This window comes from Seriola aureovittata, chromosome 5 (genome assembly GCF_021018895.1).
Source record: "Seriola aureovittata isolate HTS-2021-v1 ecotype China chromosome 5, ASM2101889v1, whole genome shotgun sequence".
Taxonomy (NCBI): domain Eukaryota; kingdom Metazoa; phylum Chordata; class Actinopteri; order Carangiformes; family Carangidae; genus Seriola; species Seriola aureovittata.
Window position 1 is genome coordinate 14,919,418 of NC_079368.1, and position 23,165 is coordinate 14,942,582.

General features: G+C 42.7%; 2 protein-coding genes across 2 annotated transcripts; both read right to left on the minus strand.

Moving 5' to 3' along the window:
• Positions 1 to 135: 135 nt before the first annotated feature.
• Positions 136 to 7,573, minus strand: pik3ip1 (phosphoinositide-3-kinase interacting protein 1). The gene is made up of 6 exons (XM_056376133.1): positions 7,302 to 7,573; positions 6,997 to 7,125; positions 6,341 to 6,457; positions 4,440 to 4,628; positions 4,273 to 4,351; positions 136 to 1,933 (listed from the first exon to the last, which is right to left on the minus strand). Exons 1-6 carry the CDS (start codon positions 7,411 to 7,413, stop codon positions 1,714 to 1,716), a joined length of 846 nt encoding a protein of 281 aa, XP_056232108.1. The 5' UTR covers positions 7,414 to 7,573; the 3' UTR covers positions 136 to 1,713.
• A 1,433-nt stretch (positions 7,574 to 9,006) lies between these two features.
• si:ch211-225b11.4 (thyroid adenoma-associated protein homolog) lies at positions 9,007 to 22,886 on the minus strand. Its single transcript, XM_056377340.1, has 31 exons — positions 22,710 to 22,886; positions 22,388 to 22,568; positions 22,217 to 22,303; positions 22,103 to 22,130; positions 21,872 to 22,020; positions 21,657 to 21,779; positions 21,437 to 21,557; positions 21,050 to 21,195; positions 20,870 to 20,954; positions 20,655 to 20,791; positions 20,031 to 20,228; positions 19,208 to 19,937; positions 18,735 to 18,887; positions 18,433 to 18,542; positions 18,160 to 18,320; positions 17,901 to 18,070; positions 17,636 to 17,800; positions 17,382 to 17,530; positions 17,075 to 17,212; positions 16,879 to 16,983; positions 16,587 to 16,787; positions 16,352 to 16,502; positions 15,661 to 15,913; positions 15,201 to 15,437; positions 14,875 to 15,079; positions 13,714 to 13,902; positions 12,506 to 12,765; positions 12,238 to 12,408; positions 11,886 to 12,152; positions 11,595 to 11,797; positions 9,007 to 11,436 (listed from the first exon to the last, which is right to left on the minus strand). Exons 1-31 carry the CDS (start codon positions 22,874 to 22,876, stop codon positions 11,189 to 11,191), a joined length of 5,688 nt encoding a protein of 1,895 aa, XP_056233315.1. The 5' UTR covers positions 22,877 to 22,886; the 3' UTR covers positions 9,007 to 11,188.
• Positions 22,887 to 23,165: the final 279 nt, after the last annotated feature.

A 23,165-nucleotide genomic window follows, 5' to 3' on the forward strand; every position in this document is an offset into this window, starting at 1 on the left:
AACTGCCAACAGAGGGAGCCGGTGCAAAAAAAAAAAAAAAAAAGGAGACATAACAGCCCAAACATTCCTGCTGTGTTATGTTGTTCTAGTCTGCTTCTGTCATTTTAAATATACAGACTTCATCACACCATAATGTCTGTGCTTGATGTTTTATTTCAGTCTCAGCGGTGAAAATCTGCATTCATACAAATACAAGTACTAAATTCAAATGCTGAACAACAGTATTGTGAACACATTGCGTATATGAAGAAAGTAATCACAGCCAGCGCACAGACACTTGAAATAATGGAGCAGCCGTAACCAAAAATTACCAGTGATGTGGATCCAGCAGCAATCACAAAACAAGATTGTCAGGAGTGATGATTGATAAACAAACTGGAAATATACTGGGAAGTAACAATGTCTCATGGGCATCGACAAACTAAAATCCTGTTGTCCATGTTTTTTAGGCAGGTATTTTCTAAATGTCTTCTTCAACGAGTAGTTCTACTTTTTAAGATGCAGAAAAAGAGGCCCCTCAATACAAACATACAGCAGGTTACCGTGTACATGCATTCATGTTTTCGAATGAACACCACCAAACTTTGGACTGTTTCTATTCTACTACACTCCCTCCACTCTCTACCCTGAAGCATCAAGTGCATGACTCAAATGTCTGAATCTAATCTAGGCACCAGGCTTCTTCAGCACTTCAACACACACACATACACACACTGTCCTACTCTGCAAAGACAAGATTTCAGACTTTCTCTTTCTCACCCCATCTGCTCTGTGTTGTGGCAGTGCTATTTTGTCCTGAGGACTAACTACTGTCTCTCATGCTTCCTGAGAGCACTCTGTATTTCCTGTCACTCCTTAACCTGTAGAAGAAAAGGGCAAGTCCTCTTTCATATCTGCCAATGGCCGCTGTCGTGCTTTGTAACTGCATTGGTCTGTCAGTCAAGTACAAAAAGAAAAAAAAGATTTATCTGGGAAAAGATAAACAAGTACATTCAGAAGTATCATGCTAAGGCAATTTCTGAGTTGGAGGCCTTCCCTTGTCTTCAGTGGGTCTGTTTTACCTCATGTTCGCGCATCCTGTCTCAGAGGAGGATGGCTATTTTTGGACACACATCTGTGCCACCAGTGTGTCTCAGAGACAAACCAGTCACATTTTTTTTGTCAACGTTTCCCTCGACACAGCCAGTGGGTCAGCATAAAGGAAAATCAACCACATATTCATCATGTAACGACACCTCCTGTGGAGAGCACCTCTCCCACACGGAAACATACTAAAAAAAAACAAAACATTACCCCAATCCAAACACCATCTCTTTACAAAGAACCATTATAAACACATATTCTCCAACGTCCATTTGACTAGATATTATACTACATATTCATACTGTTATTTAGGGGGGCAGCCCATCAAATCTATCAAATATGAATAGTAAAGACCTCATGATACATAACAACAGATTGACCTTAATGGTTTCTAGTTGTTAAGACTGTGCCCATTGTGTGTCATCTTATCGTTTTTGTGCCCCAGATGTATAAAACCTTAAGGAAACAGGACACAGCATTCAGTTCAAGTCTTTGGAGCGAAGACGACTCCCCTTCTCCTTTTTAAAAACAGAAGTTACTCAGGGAGGTGGAAAGGAGAAACGGGGAGATGGGAGTGTTTTGGTCCACAAAAAACATATCACAGTCCTGTTTGAGGACTACACATGCTGCTCATGCTCCAGGGGTACCAGCTTGCTGACCCATGAGGGGGTCCCCGCCCTCCTCCACACTCTCCTGGACGGGGGTTGTCTCGTGCTCTGCTGTGATTACAATGGTGTTCTCATCGACCAGCTCACAGGTGGGGTTGGAGAAAGCCGACAGGGGTAGGGTGATCCTCTGCATCTCGCGCTCATACACTCGCTGGTCATGCTGCTTCTTTAAGTCTCGACCCCTAAACAGCAACACACAAAGGAGGTTCATTAAGATTTCAAGTTTTCTCTGTTTTGGTCTCCACCAACTCTTTAGCTGCTAAATGCTCCACCATGTTCAACAGCTAGTCACTAACTGTGTGTGTCTGCTGTTTGAAGCTGAGCAGGTTTACCAACTGTGGTTTATCAGAGATTTCCTACTCCAAACAGCTGCCTGCTGTGGCTGAAAACGATAGTATGAGCGTGGTAAGAGTGAAAGTTTTGGATGAAAAAAAACAAAACAAGGAGCTGAAAGAAGCTAAATTACTCTGTTGAACTGTAGAATTATGTGTTGCTCAATTCCTCCTCACAAACAAGTAGTCATGTGATATTCCAATAAAGTGATGTTATTCTAAACAATTTAATTAATACTGAGTTAAAGATCAAAGCTATCATGCAAATTACCAGTGTGTAAAAATGTAGTTTGCTGGTATTATAATAAACATAGCGCTTATAATAATGCCCTCAGTAATCTTGTAGCAGTGTTTTTGGGGGCCACCCAAGCTAAATATTCGTGATAAGTAGCTTCTGATAACATACTGTATGTAGATTACGGCCTGTTATAACAAGTGCCTGGCCTGTAACAAAGTCGAGGGACAGATGGTGAAAGGGAACAGGGAGCCGACAAGCTGGCGAGGAGTTTATCTACTCCAAGGCAACACAGTGATGGGACACAGCATGAGGCTGCTTTCTACTGATCTGCAGACAAAACAGGCCAATATATTCTTGGACTCAAAATACCTCCTACTCACCTGCTCCAGTGCAGCACATTGTGCAACTCAAACGGAAACACCGCATATCACCACCAATTCTTTACACAAAAGGTGTGGTTACTTTTAGTTTGAACTGTATCTGGGGTTTTTTCAGTTCCTCTGCTTTCTCACGATCCCCAAAAACCTTTTTGCTTAGATTAATACCACTCTCGCGTCTGTCCAGTATGTAGTTAGCCAGCGGTTAGTTGGCTTAGCTTAGCATAAAGACTGGAAACAGAGGGAAAGCCTGGCTCTGTCTGACGGTAACAAAATCTACCTGAAAGCACCTCTAAAGCTCAATATTTAACATGTCGTCTCTCGTTTGATTAAGGTTAGCTTTTATTTTAGGTTATGTCCCAAACAATTTCTTCACCAAGACCAGAAACTTTCATGGAGCTAGTTGCCTGGCAAAGTACCCAGGATTGCTGTTCCCCCATTTCCAGTCTTCCTGTTAAGCTACCAAATGACACAGGGTAAAAACTCTTGGCCATCACTGCGGAGCCTCGGGCTTGTCAGGGTGCTATTTGCTCAAGTGGATGGGAAGCCTGCAAGGGATCAGCATCCTTGTCAATACAGGACCTACTCCCACTGGTCGGTTGAGAGCTCCCAGTGGGGATATAGTATGAACCTCTGCACACACTACACCTCTACACCCTCTGCCCTAGAGGGCAAAGAATCATTTATATTGCAGGAGGCACACAGTAGTCTACGGCCACTCCTGGCCTGTGGAGGGGCAGCTGAATTACGACGAATACAAGCATGCATGCAGCACATCTATCACATTACCGAGGGTGATGTCACTGTATCCTGAGAGCAGGTATAAACCCTCTGACATAATATGCTGCGCCTCCTTATTAATAATCACCTCCTAAAAATAGAAAACAAATACAGGGGCACTGCTAATCAGATTTGACAGCCAAGAACAGATCTGTAAGGGTCATTTTGTGCTGTGCCAAAGGGAATCAGAGCAGAGTGCCCCTCTTTCACAAAGCTGGGCCCATCATTTTAAATATTACATAACTGCAGCGAATGTGAGGGCTTCTCCATCCCATCCAACCCTTCCTCCACGCTCTCTTCTCTTTCAAGAATATAAAATAAGAATGCTTAAAATAGACTGCAGGCACTTCATTTGCTGCCACGTCCCTCCGCATGCTCTGTTGTGGTTGTTGTAAAAAAAATAAAGTAAAAAAAAGATATTAAAATGGCTGCATTACATCCAAGTGGAACAACGGAGAGCATTGTTGGGGAATGTGAACAACAGCTGATGCCCTAAACTCAAGAGACCATTAACACACATGCTATTATGTGGTACAACTAAACATACTGGCATTCGTCCCGCACATCTCGAAGCTATCAACAGCGCTGCATGTGCCAGAACAGGAATGCAAGAAGGATCTACAGCATCACATTTTTGCTTTTCACAGTTACGGCAGATGTATGCCATGTAATGATGACGTCCTGGAAATAAATAAATAAATAAATAAATAAACGCTCTATACTGGGTCCTCTTTCATAATGTTCCTATATTCCTGAACTAAATTTGATGATTTTGCTGTGATTTAGATACTGACCTCTTGTAGAAGTAGCCAAATGTGATGCCTACACCAAGGACGATTATAATCGCCATCATGAGTATGCCAAGGACGTAGCCTGAAAAACAAATTAAGAACATAAGTTAGTGTGTACCACCAATATCATATCATACATGTCGTCAGAGTAACAATAAACTACAACATACCGAGTGTGCCAAGGTCCTTTTTCTTTTTGGGTCCTGTGCGCACCCGCTGGCTGATTCCCATCACCGGCTGCACCGCAGCAACTTCTCCCTGAGAAGGTCCCGACTTGGCCGCCTGAAAGCTCTCCGTGGAGGGAGTGGTTCCTGTTCGAGTGAGGGATCCGGCCTCTGCTGGCACAGTCGAGCCTTGTTCTAAAATCACAATTAAACAATGCCGGTTTTAAAAACAACAGTGTTAAATGACTTTTAATTGAAGACACTGTGAGTTGTGTTTGTGTTGATCAAAGTAAAATATGTCCTTCAGATACAGGTCAGTTTTAGCCATATACAATCTTTATTTAATTGTGACCGGTAACTACTTTACTCATTTTTATTTCTCTAGTCCACCTCAATCATCCTGTGCAGAATACTCTCTCCACAACTGTAACCATTTGTAGAAAATTTGATTACAGAGATTAGGCAAAATGACAAAACTAGGCCACTATAGATTTGTACATCAGATATTGTACTGCATACCATCAGATATTTTGCGAACAAATCATTTATACCTTGTTATCTCTCCATTTAGTATTTTAGGGTGAATTAGAGCTTTATGGCTGTTTTATGTTTGGATTTTTATATGATTTTGATGATGAAGTATCTTTCTTGGTCAGTAACTAAATTGGCTGAATTAGCCAGAAGTTATTCTGTCCAAAAAACAAAAACAGCTTCCAGGAAAAAGATGTAAAAAGATGTAAAGTATTAACACAAACAGTTTACCCCTCAAATGTTATTACACCACATAACGCTGCAGGAATCCATTCTTTATGTTTATGGTCCTTAATCAGAATGATCTCTAACTGCATCGTCTTGTAGTTTTTATTAATGTTCTTTGATTATATTGTGTGTGAAGACACTTGATGCACTTAGAAAACACTTTGTCTTGATTTGACTTGACTAGAAGTGCATCATCTGGACCGTGTGGTTTCCAATTACTGTTGGTCCAACAACATCACCACTGACGCAAAAACCTCCTCAACAGCAGGATGAACACTGCTCTCATGTAGCTGTTGGAACGTAAATCAGTTAGAGGTTTGACAAGCGCATGCGTTTTTCACATGTGCCAGACACATACAGGCTCTGCACGCTCCACTCTGCTTCATGAGACAGGAAGGTTCATCGGCAGATAACAGCAACTGCGCTTTAACTTTTTTTTTTTTCTCCACTTCCTTCTTACAAGTTGTTGTTTATCAACTCCCCAGAGTTAAAGAGCATGAAGTCATAAATTCAAGCAGCCAATCAGCTGCTGTCTCCAAGGGGAGACTGTTCCTCTCTGCAAATGAGCTTTTAGGGTGTGGTCAACGCCTTTCTTGAAACTGATCTTTCTGCCATGTGACGGCAGGGCTTTGTTATTGTGTGACTTGGGTTGGTTCCCGAGACAAAAAGGAAACAAAGGGCAAAGTATACAAGACTTCTCAGAGCAGCTAAGTACTGACCAACTGACCTAATACAGACTAATACTCTTAACTGGGAAAAGTGAAAGTAAAGTAAATCAGTAACGCATCTGTCAAATGAGCACACGTTGTTTTTTTCTTTGTGGTAAAAGTTTTTTATTGGCCCATCAAAGTTTAAAACTTGGCTGCTTCCTCTCTCACCATTCTCTCTTTTTTGTGTTGAGTAATTGGGACATTTGCATAGCTACAAAAATTTCACCTCATTATTTTTCCCCTAGCATAGCCCACTTTTTTAAAATAATGAGAGGTTTACAGGGAAGAAAAAAAATAATTGCAGCATCAGCATCATCAAGAGAAGCTGCTGTTTCAGTGTTGTTTGTATTTAATTGGAATATGCATATTTATCTTTGCCTGGCCAGACTTTTATAGTTGGAGTTTTCTATATATGTCACACATGTTGATGCTACCTACCTTCGCATGTGTCAATTGCACAGAACTGTTTCTGGACCGTCCCATCTGGGCCAGCAATGTAGCACCAAGGCCTCTCAGAGGAATCTGGGTTTCTGCAGTAATTGTGATCTCCAACACCTACAAGAGGAACGATAAAAACAGCACACGTCTGTTACAGATGCCTCATGGAAATACAGGTTTGTCTGTGTCTGTCTGCCTGTCCGTCCCTGCTGTGTGGGTAAACCACTGGATTCATTAATCATTAACACTACTTCATCACACTACAATGAACAGGCCACCATGAGCACAAAGACAGGAAACAGCAGCTGCTGTATAAAAGACGCCATTTAACTCTATAAACACACAAATCAGTGCCGTGGTATCTGAAGTGTGGGCTGTAAATATCATTAATGTGTTTGTTGCTTCATGTTTGTGAGATTACTTGCAATCATGTGGTGTATGTTATGGCATTGTATCAAAATCTCAAAGACGTCAGAGGAGAGAGTTGCCCCTGTAAAAACAATGTTGTACCCATCGACACAAGAAACATTTTAAACCGCCTGTCTTCATCGTGAACCCAACGCAGAGAAAACGAAGAGAGAAATCACAAGTTCATCTTTCATTTAATGGGACATTCCCCATCTGTATAAGAAGACACATCAGTTGAAGTAGTTTACCTGTCTGAGGATCAGGATGCATTTCAACATCATAGTCTCTGGAAATGTTGGACCAGTTTAGACAGGTCAGACCTGAGAAGGAGCTCTCTTGGACCCCTCTGTACTCCACACCATTGGATCTCATGCAGTCTGAGAATGACATAAACATAAAAGAGATTGTACAATCAAAAAGAGGAGAAGAAAAAAAAATCATAAATATTATTATGCATGTAATTTGAATTAAACCAGACTGGATTGGGTGCAATTTTTTTGAACAACAAATGAGAATTTAAATGCAAAAAATAGTCCATAATTTGTCATTTTACCTTTTTGGTTTCCATTTGATGCACTGCTCTCCACCATCGCCACGCTCAGGAAAACAACGTGCAAAGAGAGGAACATTTTGCAGAGCTGACGGAATGAATTCACCGACAACATGGTGCGCCGATGTGCGTTTTTCCCCCTCTAAGAATTACAAAAAGGCAAATCAAATATGAAATGTTTATGAAGTGGATGAAGAGCCTGTGCTGCATGTGCATCAGACACACTGCTCCTCTCGCTGGAGTCCCAGCCCTTGTTTTTGTCAGAGGAGCTCAGCTTTCTTAGTAAACAGCCTTCAGTGGGAGGAGGAGGAGGAGGAGGAGGAGCTCCCCTTTGCAGTACAAACCTCAAGGTCCTAAAGCCTCACCGGCTTCTCACCTCTCTCTCTCACACACACACACACACACACACACACACACACACACACACAACACACACACACACACACACACACACACACACACACACACACACACACACACACACACAAAAACAAAAAAACACACACAGGAAAGATAATCAACTGAAAACAGTCTGGCAACTTATCATGGCGTGCAGCCTTGTGAGAAGAAGCACATCGTCAAAACAGTCAGCATGGAAAGTCAAGGAAGTTCATCCACATTTTTTAAGATAAGAAAAAAAAAGGTTCTGGTTGCTTCCATAATCCACTGTCTTAACTTTTTTTGCTTTTTCCTCTTCCCTGCCCAGGAATTATTCCCAAGCTTATTACATTTTCTGTGGCAGTCTATAAATAGCTGCTCTTCTTTCCATTTTCATTTGAAAATACACTGAGTCATTACTTTCCATGTATAATCCTCATCCAACTGCAGAGCCTTATCTGGCTCAAAGTGCTTGGTGCATCTGTCCAAACCCAATCTTCCTGTTTCCCAGGCTTCCTTCCACTCCACCAGGGTTGTGGTCCGCCACTCTTGGTCAGAGGTGGGCTCTGCAGAGACTGCTAAAGGACAGCTGCCAATAGCATTTGCTTCTATCTGGCTGTGCACAGGGAGATGTGCACTGAGAGCGGAGAGGCCCTGTGTCATTGTTGGCTGATGGGTAAAGAGGACAGCAAGCGCGTGACTCACTCAATGTTCACTGAGCCACTTTTCAAATAGATGCTTACCCAGTTTTCGGGCAATTACTAGAGCAAACACACAGCATCTGTCTGGCACTCTCCATCACACTCTGCTCATTCAGGGTTACAGGGGGCTGGAGCCTCTCCCAGCATGCATTGGATGAAATAAACAAGTCACTAGACCATTAAAGGTTAAATATATATGGGACTGAACAAATAAAAAATAAAAATTATAAAAAATTTGTTTTTTATCCTTTCCTCTCAGAAATTGAAGTCCATGACGACCTAACCTGAGCTGATATCAAGTGATTCAGTGAAGCTGCTGAAGACTGTGATTTTTTTGTCTCATAATTTTAACTTGCTATGAACCTTTTTATTTCATATGATGACAAACTTTTTAGAACTGGACTTCTATATCCCCCTGAACTGAGCTGGAGTTGACTGATTCAGTGAAGGTGGCAACAATTGCATTTGAAATTTAAACTATATGATCCCTTCCCAAAGATTATTTTTGTTTCAAAACACTGAAATTCTTTTGAGCCAACCATAATATACCATAGTAAACTAAAAGCTTTGGAAAATAAACCTACTGAAAATAGCAATGGTCGTATAAAACACAAACATTTCTGCAGAGTAATGAATTCAACAGTACATTTTATTATATTCAGCATAAACAGTTCTTTTTAAAAATCAAAATGAACAGTTAAACTGACAAAAACTCTTCTTTTGAAATGGATTTCATTCATTAAGATTTTTACTGTCATTCCATTTGTAGAATAGAAAAAAAAATTGATTCCCTCCATTTTTTAACCTCGAGAGTCAGGATCCAACAATGGAAAAACACTCATTCATGCTCTAAATGGTGCACATGTCTGTGTGCATGTACACACATACACACACCAAATAAAAGTGGTTGTACCTACTTGGCCTTGTTCCCTGTTGCCATAGTTAATCATGTAATTAGCAGGATAGGTTTACTGAGGGTCCAGACACTGAGCACTGTCTGCAACGACAGCAAATACTTTCACTAAGCCAGATGGTCATTTTACAGTTTTAGACTCAGTTTGCCTTCAGGAAATTTCCAACCATGTTCACCTTAAATGGACTTCTCAAACTTTGTTTTCAAGGTTGAGGCAGAAGACATAATATTGCACACATTGTTCAAGTGGAATCTGATAGATGAATAAAAAGTAAAATGCCTTTTCATTAAAATGAAGCCTCTGTTTTCAGGCATGTTGACAAGCTGTCGAGTGCTCGAGCCACATGGTTTACGTGCCTTTGTCATGAAGTAGAGCAAAGTTCACACCCTCATTTTTATTCTACAGTCTGTAAAATAGTCTGTTATGAAGCTTTGTTTTATGAATCTTTCTGACTGCCAACAGCAGACATTTTTTTCATTTTCATGAATGCTTTCTGTAGGTGTGATTCAGTGAGGCATAATTAAAACTTTGGGAGAGTTCTTGATTAGATGACTCAAGGTTTGTCCAAAAATGTCGACGTACGTCGCAGTTTTCCTCCAGCATCACCTTGTTTTCACCTTGTTGTTCTGCGTCATGTTCTCAACAGGAACCACCTGTAGCTTCCTTAGAGGCACATGTTAATCTCACAGAGCTCTACACAACAGGTGTTAATTTTGGCGTGGGTCGTAGGGGAATATATTACATAAGCTTTATGTCTGAATCATTAATAAGCTTGATGTCATAGCTATTGCATAATCTATATGTTCACAAACACGATGCTTCATGCATACACAATGGAAACCGTATCTGAAATGGAGGTACCTCGTGTGCATGTAGAGGCACGCGAAACGGTAAAAAAATAAAGATTAAAACTGTAACTCTGCAGGTTTACAGTCATGTTGACAAATTGGCTGCTTTATAAACTGTCTTTAATTTATGTAACTTTAATCAACTCTGACAATACTATATCTCAAGGAAATAAAAGTTGCGAGGATACAACAATAAAAATGTCCATGTACATTTGATTCATTGTCTAATATGGCCAACACTAGCGTGTGCAATCTATTTCATGTCAGTGTTTGTCGAACACTGACATGAACCCATCTCCAAACAGAGGCAGTGGGCTATCTGGTGATGTAAGACTTCTATAGTGTGTGGTCTGTTGTGGGGCAACCGCCAGCCCTCTATCAGATCCAGTCAATCATCTTCAGCCCTCATGTGGTTGGAAAATGGACACTTATCCAGGCAGAAGGCCTCTAATGGAGCATTAAAGCATACACTATATTCCCCTGCTGGCCACCAAGCAGCCAATTTCTCCAGATGCTACCGCATTACATCACTGCATCAGTCTGTGTCCCGCTGCTGCTGCTGCTGCTGAGACATGGCAAACAACTTACAACAACCGAGAACAGGAGCACTGCTCTGGGAGTACAACTGAGCATTTTACTTGGGGTGATGGTGATCATAAAGACAGAGCTGATGATATTCTAGTGGCTGTACATCTGCATAAAAAAAGCTGTATTTTAAAAGATGAATAAAGCTCCAGAAAATGTAACTTCATAAACTCTATGAGCATTGTATCAAAAACAGGCCTCCAGAGGTTATGAAGAACTGCCCACCCCCATGTGCACATGGCAAACAATGCCCAGTGGGCCTCTTTTCTGTGTACATAATATGATGATGCTACAAGTGGCCTCAGCCACTTAGCTCTTACATAACTCAGTCAGCCTGTGAAGTACAAGTGTACTGCAGCATCAGCAGTTGCTATACTCATTCAATACTACACATGGAGATGTCATAAGGTAATTTTATCCTGGCCAAAAGGCTTTACTCACTGAGTGTACGGCCCTACGCTCCGTCACAGTGGCAGCTCTCCAGCTACAGCAGCTGTTAGAGCAGAAGGAAAGTGGACACCGTTCTGACTGAGCAGACTACAAACGTCCTGTAAACTCTTGTGCAGCGACGCAGGATCACAAAGTTGTCGTACATCATCAGATGTTTTCGACAGGCGGAGGAGGAAGGCAGCCCTGGTGAACAGGCTACACAGGGTGCTGTGGAAACGAGGGTCCATGAGGAGAGCCAGCAAGGCCGGGTTCAAAGTCTCCGCTGAGAGAGAGAGAGAGAGAGAGAGAGAGAGAGAGAGAGAGAGAGAGAGAGAGAGAGAGAGAGAGAATAAAAAAATCCCATTGTAACACAGAAAATTTTGAATATTTCAAAAATATATACATAGATATTACATTCAGACTAACAAGCTAATGTGGTACCTGGCAGGAGCTCTTTGCACACTGAAAGGCTGTCTGCCACCAGTGCAGCACTCTGCTCTGCCCACACTCTCAGGCTCTGTGCCAAAGCAGAGGATTCAGAGTAATTTTCAGCCATCTGCAGCAGGTAAGGCAGCACATGTGCCGACATTACAGAGGGCTCCGCAAACACATTGGCCTCATCCTGCTCATACAGACTGGAACACCTGAATAACAGAGCAATAGTAACAATCAGGCAACACCCGATCAAGGTTGCTGTCTGTCAAAGTGTATTGATGCAGTGAGGTGACATACCCCATCTCTGAGGACTCTCTCAGCACACATGTGAGGTCAGACTGAGGCAGGTGACACAGCAGCACCTCCAATGTGCCAGGAGTATCGACGCATTCCTCCAGCAGCAGGTCCAGCAGCAGCGGCAGAGCCTGGTTGACTTGCATAAGGTAGACCCTCCTGTGGCTTTCCCCTCTTCTCGCATGGCGCAGCATGGAGGTAAATCGAGCTGCTTTCATCCTCACCTGCTGGCTTTGGTCCTGCAGCAGGTAAAGGCCCGTGTTGATCAACCTAAACCAGGGAGATTCCACATTTTGAATTTCTGTCCATCAGAGTGTATCACTTGATCAACAACGCTATTTGACTTTCGTCACACCTGGTCATGATGGCAGGCAGAGTGATGTGTTTCCTCAGGCTGTGGCTGATGAGTGGAACTGCAGCCACACACAGAGCTTCAGCACTCGCCATCCTGAGCACTTCAGGGGCATCTGGGCAACGGTGGCACTCCAAGACGCTACACCAGCGCAGCACCACAGATATCTTGAGACTAATTTGCACGGAGATGAGAAGAGAGACAGAGTTGCAGGTGGGAGTGTTTCAGTATATTAAAAAAAAAAAAAAAGGACAATAAAATGTGTAACAACCTGCAGTCCGACCACTGGGAAAGCAGCAGACTAGCAGCACACAGAGCCTGGGACAGAAACTCGGGCCCGCCTCGCTGCTCCTCCAGGTCCCTAAGCAACAACTCCAGACACTCAGGCAGAACTGGCTCCTCCAGTTCGGCCGACTGAGGAAGAAGCTGGGGTGAAGCAGAATCCCCTCCAGCCGTCACTGCTACCAGGGCTGCGAGATAGGTCCTGCGGTACTCCACACTGTGGCTCAACAATGCCTCCTTCAGGTTTGCCTGAAGACACAGAACATTAGAGTCGGCCTTTAATGTACTTGACAAAGGATCAGTGCTTTTAAATGCCAACCATGTATACCCTGAGTGGATCACACTAGGCATAGACGTAGGAATTTAAATCGACATATCACAAAAAACAGAGGAAAGCATGCTGAATAAAATCTAACATTCTTTTGGGTTTGCTTTTATCACACACTCATGTTAAGACTCATCTTTTTTGCAGACATACATTTTAAACAAATACCTTATTTAAAATACAGGTTGAGACAGATCCTGTTTCCTGGTTTAAATGATAATCTCATGAACTGCCTCACTTATTATTCACTACATACAGTTTACAGTGTGCAATGCAGGTGTATTATTTCTCATAGTTTCCTCAAAAACACTAACAACCTTATATTTACCAGTTTTATAGTAAAACTAAATTAGATACGTGAAGACAGGGAGCTCTAGTCCAACTAAATGACGCAATAGGGGTAAATAAGTGATGTAAAATAAATGACAAGGCCACATGAATAGGAATCCCATATCTTTACTCACTGTGTGTAGATATGCAGTATCACATCTTATCAAGCTTATTTTAAAGAGTCAGTTAAAACACTCAACAGGATATACATAGGAAGGCATAACTGGGTGGTGTAGATAATGTTACATGCTGCAGAGTTTATCTATATGATCTACATGAACTTTAACACAGCAAATAATAAAAGGTTAAATATCCTCAGCTTGACTGTTCAGAGGGAGACACACCCTTTTTTATCTTAGACGGAAAAACAGATTTCCAGCCAGATTTCAGCTTTCCGATGGCATTATATTTAAGCCTATCTTTGCTTCCTCAACTTCCTCACATTGTGCTCAAAGAAGATCGTTATACTGAATGAGGTTAAACAGGTTTTTGGGAAGTTTGTTTTCTTCATGCTGAAGTCTAGGGAACATATCGTGTCTCACCTGCAACACCCGCTGGAACACCTCTTTCAAGCTGGTCTGCTGCGAACCCCGCCCATCCACCACCCACATAACCAGTGACAGCTTCAGGTCAGGGCTCGCTGCAGAGAAGCTGTTCCAGATTTGGCATGACCACTTTTGATCTGCACATAGAAAGTGGATGGCTCGTTGATGAAAGGATGACAAACCAACCTGAGGGGATGACATGGATAAAGCATTAGAAAAAGTATCTGCCGGGGAATGTGTGTGTGTGTGTGTGTGTAGTGAATTGACAAGGTTGTGCGGGCTGAGCATTGTATTGAAGCTGCAGTATTCCTGAACTCTTGTGGTGTATCAGTAACACATCTGTCATACATAACAGAAGAAGAGTGGGTTCAAATCGTCTGACTCACATTAATAGGAGCAGAAAAGAGTAGTCACAGTACAGCTACTGCAGCCAAATCCATACAACCGTAGATACAACCAGAAATGCTCACAACCAGTGGCTTTAAACTGTCAGAGCTCGGCCTTTCAAAATGAACAAATGGATAAATAAATGTGTCATGTACAGCGTCACACCATCTCTCCTTTCTGTAGTGTCTGTAGAGTGTATTAAAATGCCAGTGTATTAAAATTAGACTAGAGCAAAACACCAACTGTCACTGTAGATCACAGGGACTACAAAAACATCGCAAGGGGATGCAAAATTTATTCCAAAGATCAATCAGTTTTTAGCAACAATTGAACCATTTTCAGATTATTTTGAGTCTTTAAGATCTTGAGTTTGTTGGTATAATAGAAAATATTCTTGACAAATAAGCAAAAATGAATGTTAAAGTTCAGAAAAAATGACTCTTGGGTTCTCTATATTATGGGTTTAATGCTCTAAAAATCAGCTAATCTGCCTCATCAGGTTTGTGTCTGTTGCTAAATCCTATGAATAAGTAACCCATCATATTTTTTCCCTACAGAGCCCCGCTCCATTGAAACCCGTGAAAAGAGCAAAGAAAAAAAAAAACAGCAGAGGCAGAAATATTTCATGTGAAATAACCTGAACTGTTGCAACAAAAAATGTTGTGATTGTGCATGAACCCATTGCTTACAGTACAGAGCTGATTGAGAGCATATACATAGCATGTAAATGTCCCCTATGCTTATAGGTGTGTTAGCGTGCATGTTACACACCTGAAGCCCTGTTTGGGGTGTTTGGAGGTCACGCATGAGTGTGTCACTGAGCTTTGACAGGTAGGTTTCACAGCAGAATCTTCTTAGTGAATCTACCACTCCAAGGTAGACGGCCCTCACTAGTGGGCAGCGTTGAGCTCCGGTCACCAGCCACAGGGAGGTGTCCACCCTGCTCAGCACCACAGACAGGGCAGTTGAAGGGTCACTGCGAAACAGAGACACAGCAGGATATCAAAGCCTGACGGCGTCTGACGAAGGAATAAACCAGGCATTTTAAAAGCCTGAAAGTGTGTGATGAATGAATAAACAGCTCTTTTAAGTCTCACCTGTCTGAGCAGAGAGCTCTCTCTAGAATAGCTTTGATCTGCAGCAGCTGCCCATGGAGCCGGTTGTGACAGCAGCGCTCCTGTGGACCGGGCAGTTGAGCTGTCAGTTTGAGGAGGATGTTCATGTACTCTGAGGGGGGAGTCATGGCAACCAAAGCCTTAGAGGCCATCACTCTCACACTGTAAATGGGACTGGCAGACAGCTGGAGTAAAGGAGGCAGGAAGTCTGACAAAGTCCTGAAGAGAAAGACCAGTGGTCCTCAGTCACATCATTAAGGCAAAGAGTGATGTTAATTTGAATTAAACACCAAAACATTTAGTTTCTCCAAATTATTGAATACACTAACATTTGGATGGGATAAAAACCTACATACATCTGTCCTGGGTGAAAACTTCTATTGTAAAGAATTATAGTAGTTAACCTGACCAAACCGTGTAGTGGTAATTAAACAGTAATCACTCTGTTGAGTCTTGGACACCAGGCTGGAGTTGGGCTAACAGCGTGAGGACAGGGTAGAGCGAGGGTTGGAGGTGTAGCTTGGCCTCATCAGGTCGACCCTGGAGGTCTTCTGCTGCCCCTCTCAGCTCGCCGAGGAGGAAGGGCTGGAGTGCAGGGTAGTGGAAGAAGAAGGCAGCGGGGGACATGCCATGCTGGGTAGGGCCACTGTCCTCACTGCTGGGCCGCTGGCCGAGCATTCGCGAGCACAGAGAACCTGGAAATGGGATTTTAAATGACTACAGTACCAGGGGTATAAATTAGAGCTGAACCAAGTCCATTAATCGACTAATCGAAAGAATGAAAATTATTATTTTTCAGCAACTGTTTTGATTATCTATTAATAGCTCCAATCATTCAAACATGAGAAAGCTGCAGAAAATTCACTGATTCCTTTTCCTACATGAGAGCATGTTTCTATGCCAGTAAACTGAATATCTAAAAGAATAATAATAAGTCAGTCAGACAAAACATGTAATTTGAATATGTAAATTTGGCTTTGAAAAATTGTGATGGGCAGTTTTCATTGACAAGACTAAACAATTATACAAATAATCAATGATTGGGGAAATTGATAATAAGCCCTAGTCCTAAACAATCCTTCACACTGCAAGTACAGACTAAAAGTAAAGCTCTTCATGTGCCTGTGTCTTACTGTAAAGCTGCAGTGCAGCATTCCTCATGGCCCAGCAGGGAGAACTGAGCAGCGTGAGTGACAAGATGGCTACAGCAGGAGCAAACTGAAGGACAGCTACTCCTAGACCTGAGCCACGCACCAGGGCCTGCAGAGTGTGAACCGCACACACCTGTGAGGGAAAGGACAATAATGTATGTGACCACGTCTGGTTATGAAGACCAATATCCTCAAACTTCTCCGTGTGTCTGCAAACCTGTGGCAGGTCCAGTGTTTGGTCCCAGTTCTCGGGCAGAGGCGTTCTGGCCGTCTCCAACAAGGTTCGCATACTGTGGGCTAACAGGGGTCTTGCTTTACTGGCCTCCTCTGCTGATACAACACACAGGATGAGCATAGGCAACCCCGCAGCCCGCCGGGTCACGGATGTAGAACGAGGGCACTGCATGACCTGCAATCCCTAATAAAGAGCAAGGAGAGAAAAACCAGCAGTTCAGCATTTCCATTTATTGATTAAAAAAACTGCAACACAAGAATGTATCTCCACTCACTTGTTTCAGCATTTGGGCCGGGATGTCCCTAAACTCTGGATCACTGCTGCTCAACAGAGAGGCACAGAACTTGGTGAAGCCAATACAGCATCCCTCTACTGCCCCCTGGTGAGGAGAAATATGTTTTTCAAAAGGGAAGGTGATGCCTGAGGAGACTCATACTAAACTTCAGAGTAAATGGTTTCATAAAACTTACCCAGTGACGGCATTTGAGAAGAATATTCTTGAATACTTTTGATGCTCTCATTAGATCCTCTTTTCCTAGAATGTGCTTGCCGGGTTTGAATTCGGTGAGAATTTTCTCCACCAGAAATCCTAAAAAGATTCCTATTTCCTAAAAAGAAATAGGAATAACAGATAAAAAAAACGTTAAACTAAATAATATTGAGACAAAATGCAAAAGCAGAAAAATATGCTAAGCAAAGATGTCAGGCTGTTTCTATCTTCCTAAATGCTGAGATATCTGATCATGCATCTAAATGGTGCATCTGGTTCTGTTTTACCTTGAGGGAGACCCAGCAGCAGGTGAGAACGAGGCTGTGCTCTTCAGACAGCAGGACACACTCCTCTCCATCCCCTTGGCTTCCTCCAGCTGTTTGGGCTATCAGGGAGCTGATAGCGTTTCCCATGTCACAGAAAGAAGGCGGGGCGTCTAAGATTAGAAGAGTGTGATTTATTGTGTGGTGTCATAAATAAATCTGAAATGGAGTGTACTTCATCCCCACATCAGTATTGTTTCTGCAGGTTGCTCCGTTACCCTTTTCAGTGGCACAAGCATCCTGGTCTCCATACAGAACACCCAGCAGAAGCAGAGAGACGTTCTCCAGCAGGACCAGCACCTCAGTGGTTAGACTGTGGTCAAGTACGTCATAGATACTGCCGGCTGCCTCAAGCAAACACCTCTGAAGGGCACTTACAACACCTGGGATATGATTCAACACAGGCTGTAAAGCATCGAAAAATGTTTTCTAGGGCTCAAAATCATGTATATGAATGTCAGTGTTGTAGTGTTATAGTCTCACCATGTATGGGCTTGGTTCTGGCAGCAAGCATCATTTCAGCTTTAGCTGTCAGATAGTGCTCCTTCAGCTCCTTCACCAGGAGTCTGACCATGCAGGAGGCCGTGGGGTTACTTTCACCGCGGACAGTAATGTCACTGTTCAGCCTGCAGTCTTCAGGCCGGTCTTGTGATCTAGAGATAGAACAAGTGATAACTGCTCACCCTCCTGCTTCTAAAGCATGCAAAATACTGAACGAGGGTATGTAGGAGGCAAGGCTTACTTCTGAAGGAGGACCTTCGTCATCAGCGCTCCCATCTGAGCCTCCTGCACCCGAGGACTGCACAGAAGCTGTTTGGTTCGCCTGAGCAGCACTGCAGAGATATCATCTGGAAAACTGGGTGGGAAAAATCTCAACAATAACCCAGCTGAGAGCTCCCGGATCTGTAAATGAAAAACAACAACAACTTTTCTATATCTAAATATTCTATTTTAAACCTCGATCTTCAATTTGAACTATATGAAATAAATATGAGACAAGTCAAGGCAGCTCTACCTCATTAGTAGAATCTTCTAAACAGCTGATAAGGACCAGCTGTTTGGTCCTACAGAAGAAATCCCACTGTCCTCTTTGTCTGGCACAGTTAATAAGAGACCCAATATTTGCTGCAAAGAAGAATTCATGATGCTCATGAAAAGTCCTAACCAAAATGATATAAAACAGTATAAAAGAAAAGATAACATTCTACAGGAAGTACACATAGAACCAAATACTAGCACCACATAGTAGTGTTTGGAATATATTTGTTTTGGGCGTTGTATGCTAGCATTTTCCAACTACTGGTTTTCCAAACGGACCTGGAGGTTGTCCCTTCTTTTTGTCTGGGCTCCAGGTGTCTGTGCAGGTCTCCAGCACTGCAGACAGCAACAGCAATGCAGTCTTCTTCCTCTGATAACTGTGTCCTGGTGCTAGATAGCTGTATGGAAGTTGACCCAACCATTCGATAAACCCTACATGATAATACAAAAAAGGTTTTGAGGAACGAAAGAAAAAATGTCAGGTATTCCCTGTGGGTATATATTTTTAATCTAATTATTAGTATTTTGTTCAGCATTCAACAGTGTGTGACCAAGAGATGTACCAGAAACCAGAAATTTGAAATGCAGTGGGTATTGAAAAGGAATACAGGAATGCATACCTTCATCTAAAACACTCCATATAGATGTATAAAGTTTAAAAGAAAGCACTAATACAGTGTGCTAACAGTATATCTGTCTGATAGGACAGTCTTTTGTTGTAGACATAAAACAGCATCTGTCAATTATCTCACCTATTCCCTGCTCCAGTATATCCTGTGCCCTCTCTGAGTGGGTGGTATCTCCTTTCTTTTTGCCCTTCTGACCTCTGACATGTGCCAAGCAGCTGTCTCTGATACGAACCAGAAACCTCTTCGCTCCGGCCTGAAAATGCTGGCGAAATGGCGAGGACTCACAGTTTAGGTTCTGAGGAATAAACGTCCTCATTATTGACATCTCCTCTGTGGTGGGAGTGTCTTTGGTCTTTGGGCTGCAGCAGAGGAGGTTGAGAGCAGCAAGACGAACTTTGTCATCTGCAGATCCTAGAGCTAGCTGGAGGGTTTCAAGGGTTGAGCTTCCCTGCAGAGCCCAGGGTGAACTTCCAGTCGTGGCTCGATAGGAGCTCATGATGCAGGCCCATGCGTGGAGGTGACCAGGGGCGTATGGGTCCAGGGAGGCCAGCAGGTGATCCACAGCGGAGGGGAAGACTTGAAAGGTGCAGGGCAATAAGTGTGTCGAGCTGTTGTTCTGTAGAAGAGTCACATCAGACGTCAGCGCCTTGTGAAGGACGGGCTGCCAACGCCTCGCCCACTGATCGGCCAGATCCAGCTCAGTGTGCGAGTCCGACCTTTGCGAGCAATTGCATAGCTCTCGTCTCTGCTGCTGGATCAGACACTTGTACAGCTCTGATCCACATGGCGACAGGTGATTGGTTGACAAGCACTTGAGGAGATGACTGGGTATTTCAGCATATTGATCCAGCACCTGATTGATTAAAGAAACATGCATCAAAGTCATCATGACCACTACAGACCACACTATAATATTATCAACCCTGTAATAACGCTTCATCCTCACCATGTCAGTGCCCAGATAGGGTAGCAGGGCACAAAGGCGATGATATTTGGCTTTGGCTTCCCAAGGTAGTTTGATTATTCGCTGGAGTAGAGTAAAATAAAGAGTCTTCTTTGTGTCACAGAACTGCTCACAGTCCATCTCATACAGGTCCAACAGCAGACAAAAGGCACTGCGCACAAATTCTGACACACCGTCCACCTGCCAATGCACAGTGAGACAGAGGTCACTGGAGGTAATATGTATTTAAATTATTTAAGAAGCTAATAAGACTTTTCTGGATATTTGGAAGAGGCTTTCAGAGTATGTCCTGTGATGTGTAGGTGGTACTGAACATATTTCTTTATGATAGAAAAGAATAAAACTATACACAACTCATGAACTTTAGGCAAATTTTAACTATTTTATGCCGTTTACTCCAGACAAAACTGCATTGCCATTATTTAGTAATGGTATGTGATCAGATTGGAATAAAATCAAGCACAATTCTCAAATTCTAAGCACATTGTAAACAATATCCTTCATTATTTGGCAGTTCATTGAGTTTACAAAGTCTAATAATTTCCTTGTCCCTTGTGTTTTCTGCTTTTTGAATTGCAATAATATAATGATGGTAATTTGACTCACTGGGCTTTCTGCATTTGTCCAGATAATATGAATGAGCTGTTGCTGCATGCTGCTGTTGTCAGGCAGAAGGCGGACATCAGTCATCTTCCGGATATCAGCCAGACATTCTTTAACTTTCTTCAGCCACAGTGTTAACACTGCAACAACATGTCATATTTCAACAGATGATATCACCATTTACACACATGAATAAACCTGACCTGGATGATACTCACCTTCAAAGGCAAAGTAGTGACAATCTAGCTTCTCCTCACACAAAGCAAAGACAAGAGGAAACAACCCTTTCAGCAGTAAACACATCTGAAAAGAAGGAAAATTATGGATTTGGTAATGAAAGCAGAACAAGCAGAACAAAAGTAAAAGTCTTTTTTGATGTGGGCTTTAAGTAGATTTACTTCCGCAGCATCCACACGTGAACTGAGCAAGATGTGAGGTCGACAGCAGGTCAGGAGGCCCCTGCTCACAGCCAGCCTCGCCACTCCATCCTTCGCTGTAGGCGTACACTGAACCTGGAGAGCACCAACAGTCAGCAGCAAGGGCTCTGAGGAATAACAGCTATTCCATCAGGAAACTCTAAGAACTGACACTCAGATGTAGAATTTGTAGGATAAATAGCAGTAGAACTGAGAAAGACAATACACAAAGGGATACAAAGACAAATAAAATACAAAGAAAAATACAAAGATCTTTTTACATTTTACCACATGGGCACATACCTGGGTCTCAATTCCAAAATTTGATGTGCTCAGACTATTTGTCCAGCACTGTTGGTGGTTACCTACCTAAGGCAGAGACCTGCAGCAGACTCCAGGCAGCAGCTCCTCCAGCTCTGCTCTCTGATGCTGTGTTGATCAGCATGGCCACAGCAGTGCCTGCCAAAAGACGAGTGTCCCTGTTGCAGCACTGCAAGACACGACACTGGCTGATAAGATGAAAGGTAATAACAGAACAGGTTTCTGTCTTTTGATTAAGTCACTCTGAACTAGTGAGTTAATAAGAAACCTGTCCAAGTATTATGTCCATAAGAGCCTGCAGGATCTTCTGCACGGTTGGGCTCCTGTGCTCCTCGTCCCACACCAGAGGAGCCACTTCACTGGACAACAGCTGAAATGTTTGCAAGCACACCTGCAGAGATCACAGTTTTCAGATCAGTAACAGAGATCACACAGTCGGTCTGAGATGAATGTGAAGGATGAAGCACACTGCTCTTCATGCACCTTGACAGCAGTGTAACACAGTGGCCCATCCCTCAGGGATTCTTGTTGCAATACAACAGGGAACAACTCGGACACTTTATTCAGCAAGGATAGGTACGACTCTCGCCACACCTCACGACCGACAGTGCTGTCTTCCAGGAACATACAGGCTGAAAAACAAGGTGATAAAAACTTAGATATGAAATTAATGACATATACTGTAATAACACATCATTTTTAGCCAGCACAAACCTCTTTGCAGATCTTCAAAAGACAATATCTGAAACAAAGGTAGGACAACGTGAAAATTATCTGCAGTTCCTTTATGCAAACACACGCCAAACAGAAGTGAAGTGAGTTCCATACCTGGTCAGTGTGGACTATGGATTGAAAACAGTGATGGGTTTCTCTAAAAACCAACTGGTGGTTCACCTTTGCCAAATGTTGCAGCATCTGAGAAGTAAATAATGAGGTTTGAGGGGGATTGCATTTTGTCTTCAGTGTTGCACAGTGAAAAAACACACAGTATCTGCTGACCTGGTCTACTTTACGACAGGCTGTGGAGATGTTGACCGTCTGCAGCTGCATGGAGATGAGGAGTCTGACAAGAAGCAGGAGATGGCTCTCTTCTAAACCACCGAGCTGTGCCTCTGAAATCTGTCTCAGCAGCTGGGCAGCCTCCTCTAAACAACGCTCCTTACATCTTTTCACGTTATTCCTGTTCATGCAAGCACCATTACTCAGTCATTACAACGCCTTGTTTAAAAAAAAAACATGTGACAAATACTGACGGATAGAGTGTTTACAGGACAGAAAGAGTTTCACTAAGTTCTGAAACGTGTTGAAGTTTGACACCAACCTGGAGGATTCAGACAGTTTATCCATAAAGAGCCTGAGTGTTTGGCTGACATTCTCAGGTGCTTGCTCCTGGGTGATCACACAGTCTCGCAGACTTGTCACCAGGTCTTCAAACGGCAACATTGTTGGACAAACCCCACTATAGTGACTCCTGATGTTTGAACACATTGGCAGCACGCTAGCATAAGTACAGTTGGTCACGTGACATAACTCTAATTCAGTGGTCATTGTGAAATTACGGCGATATGCTGCCACCTAGAGGTCGGAGTCTGTAGGCTTTCAGTTTATTTAACTAAAATGTATCAAGGTCACCCAACTTCTCAAAGAAAGAGAGCTCACATTAGAAAAGACTACACGGTTAAGACGTAAATATCAACGAAGTAGAATGTACTTTAATTAATTGAACTAACAACTTCATACTAAAGTAGAGAATACTCTCCAACACCTTTGTTTAGTC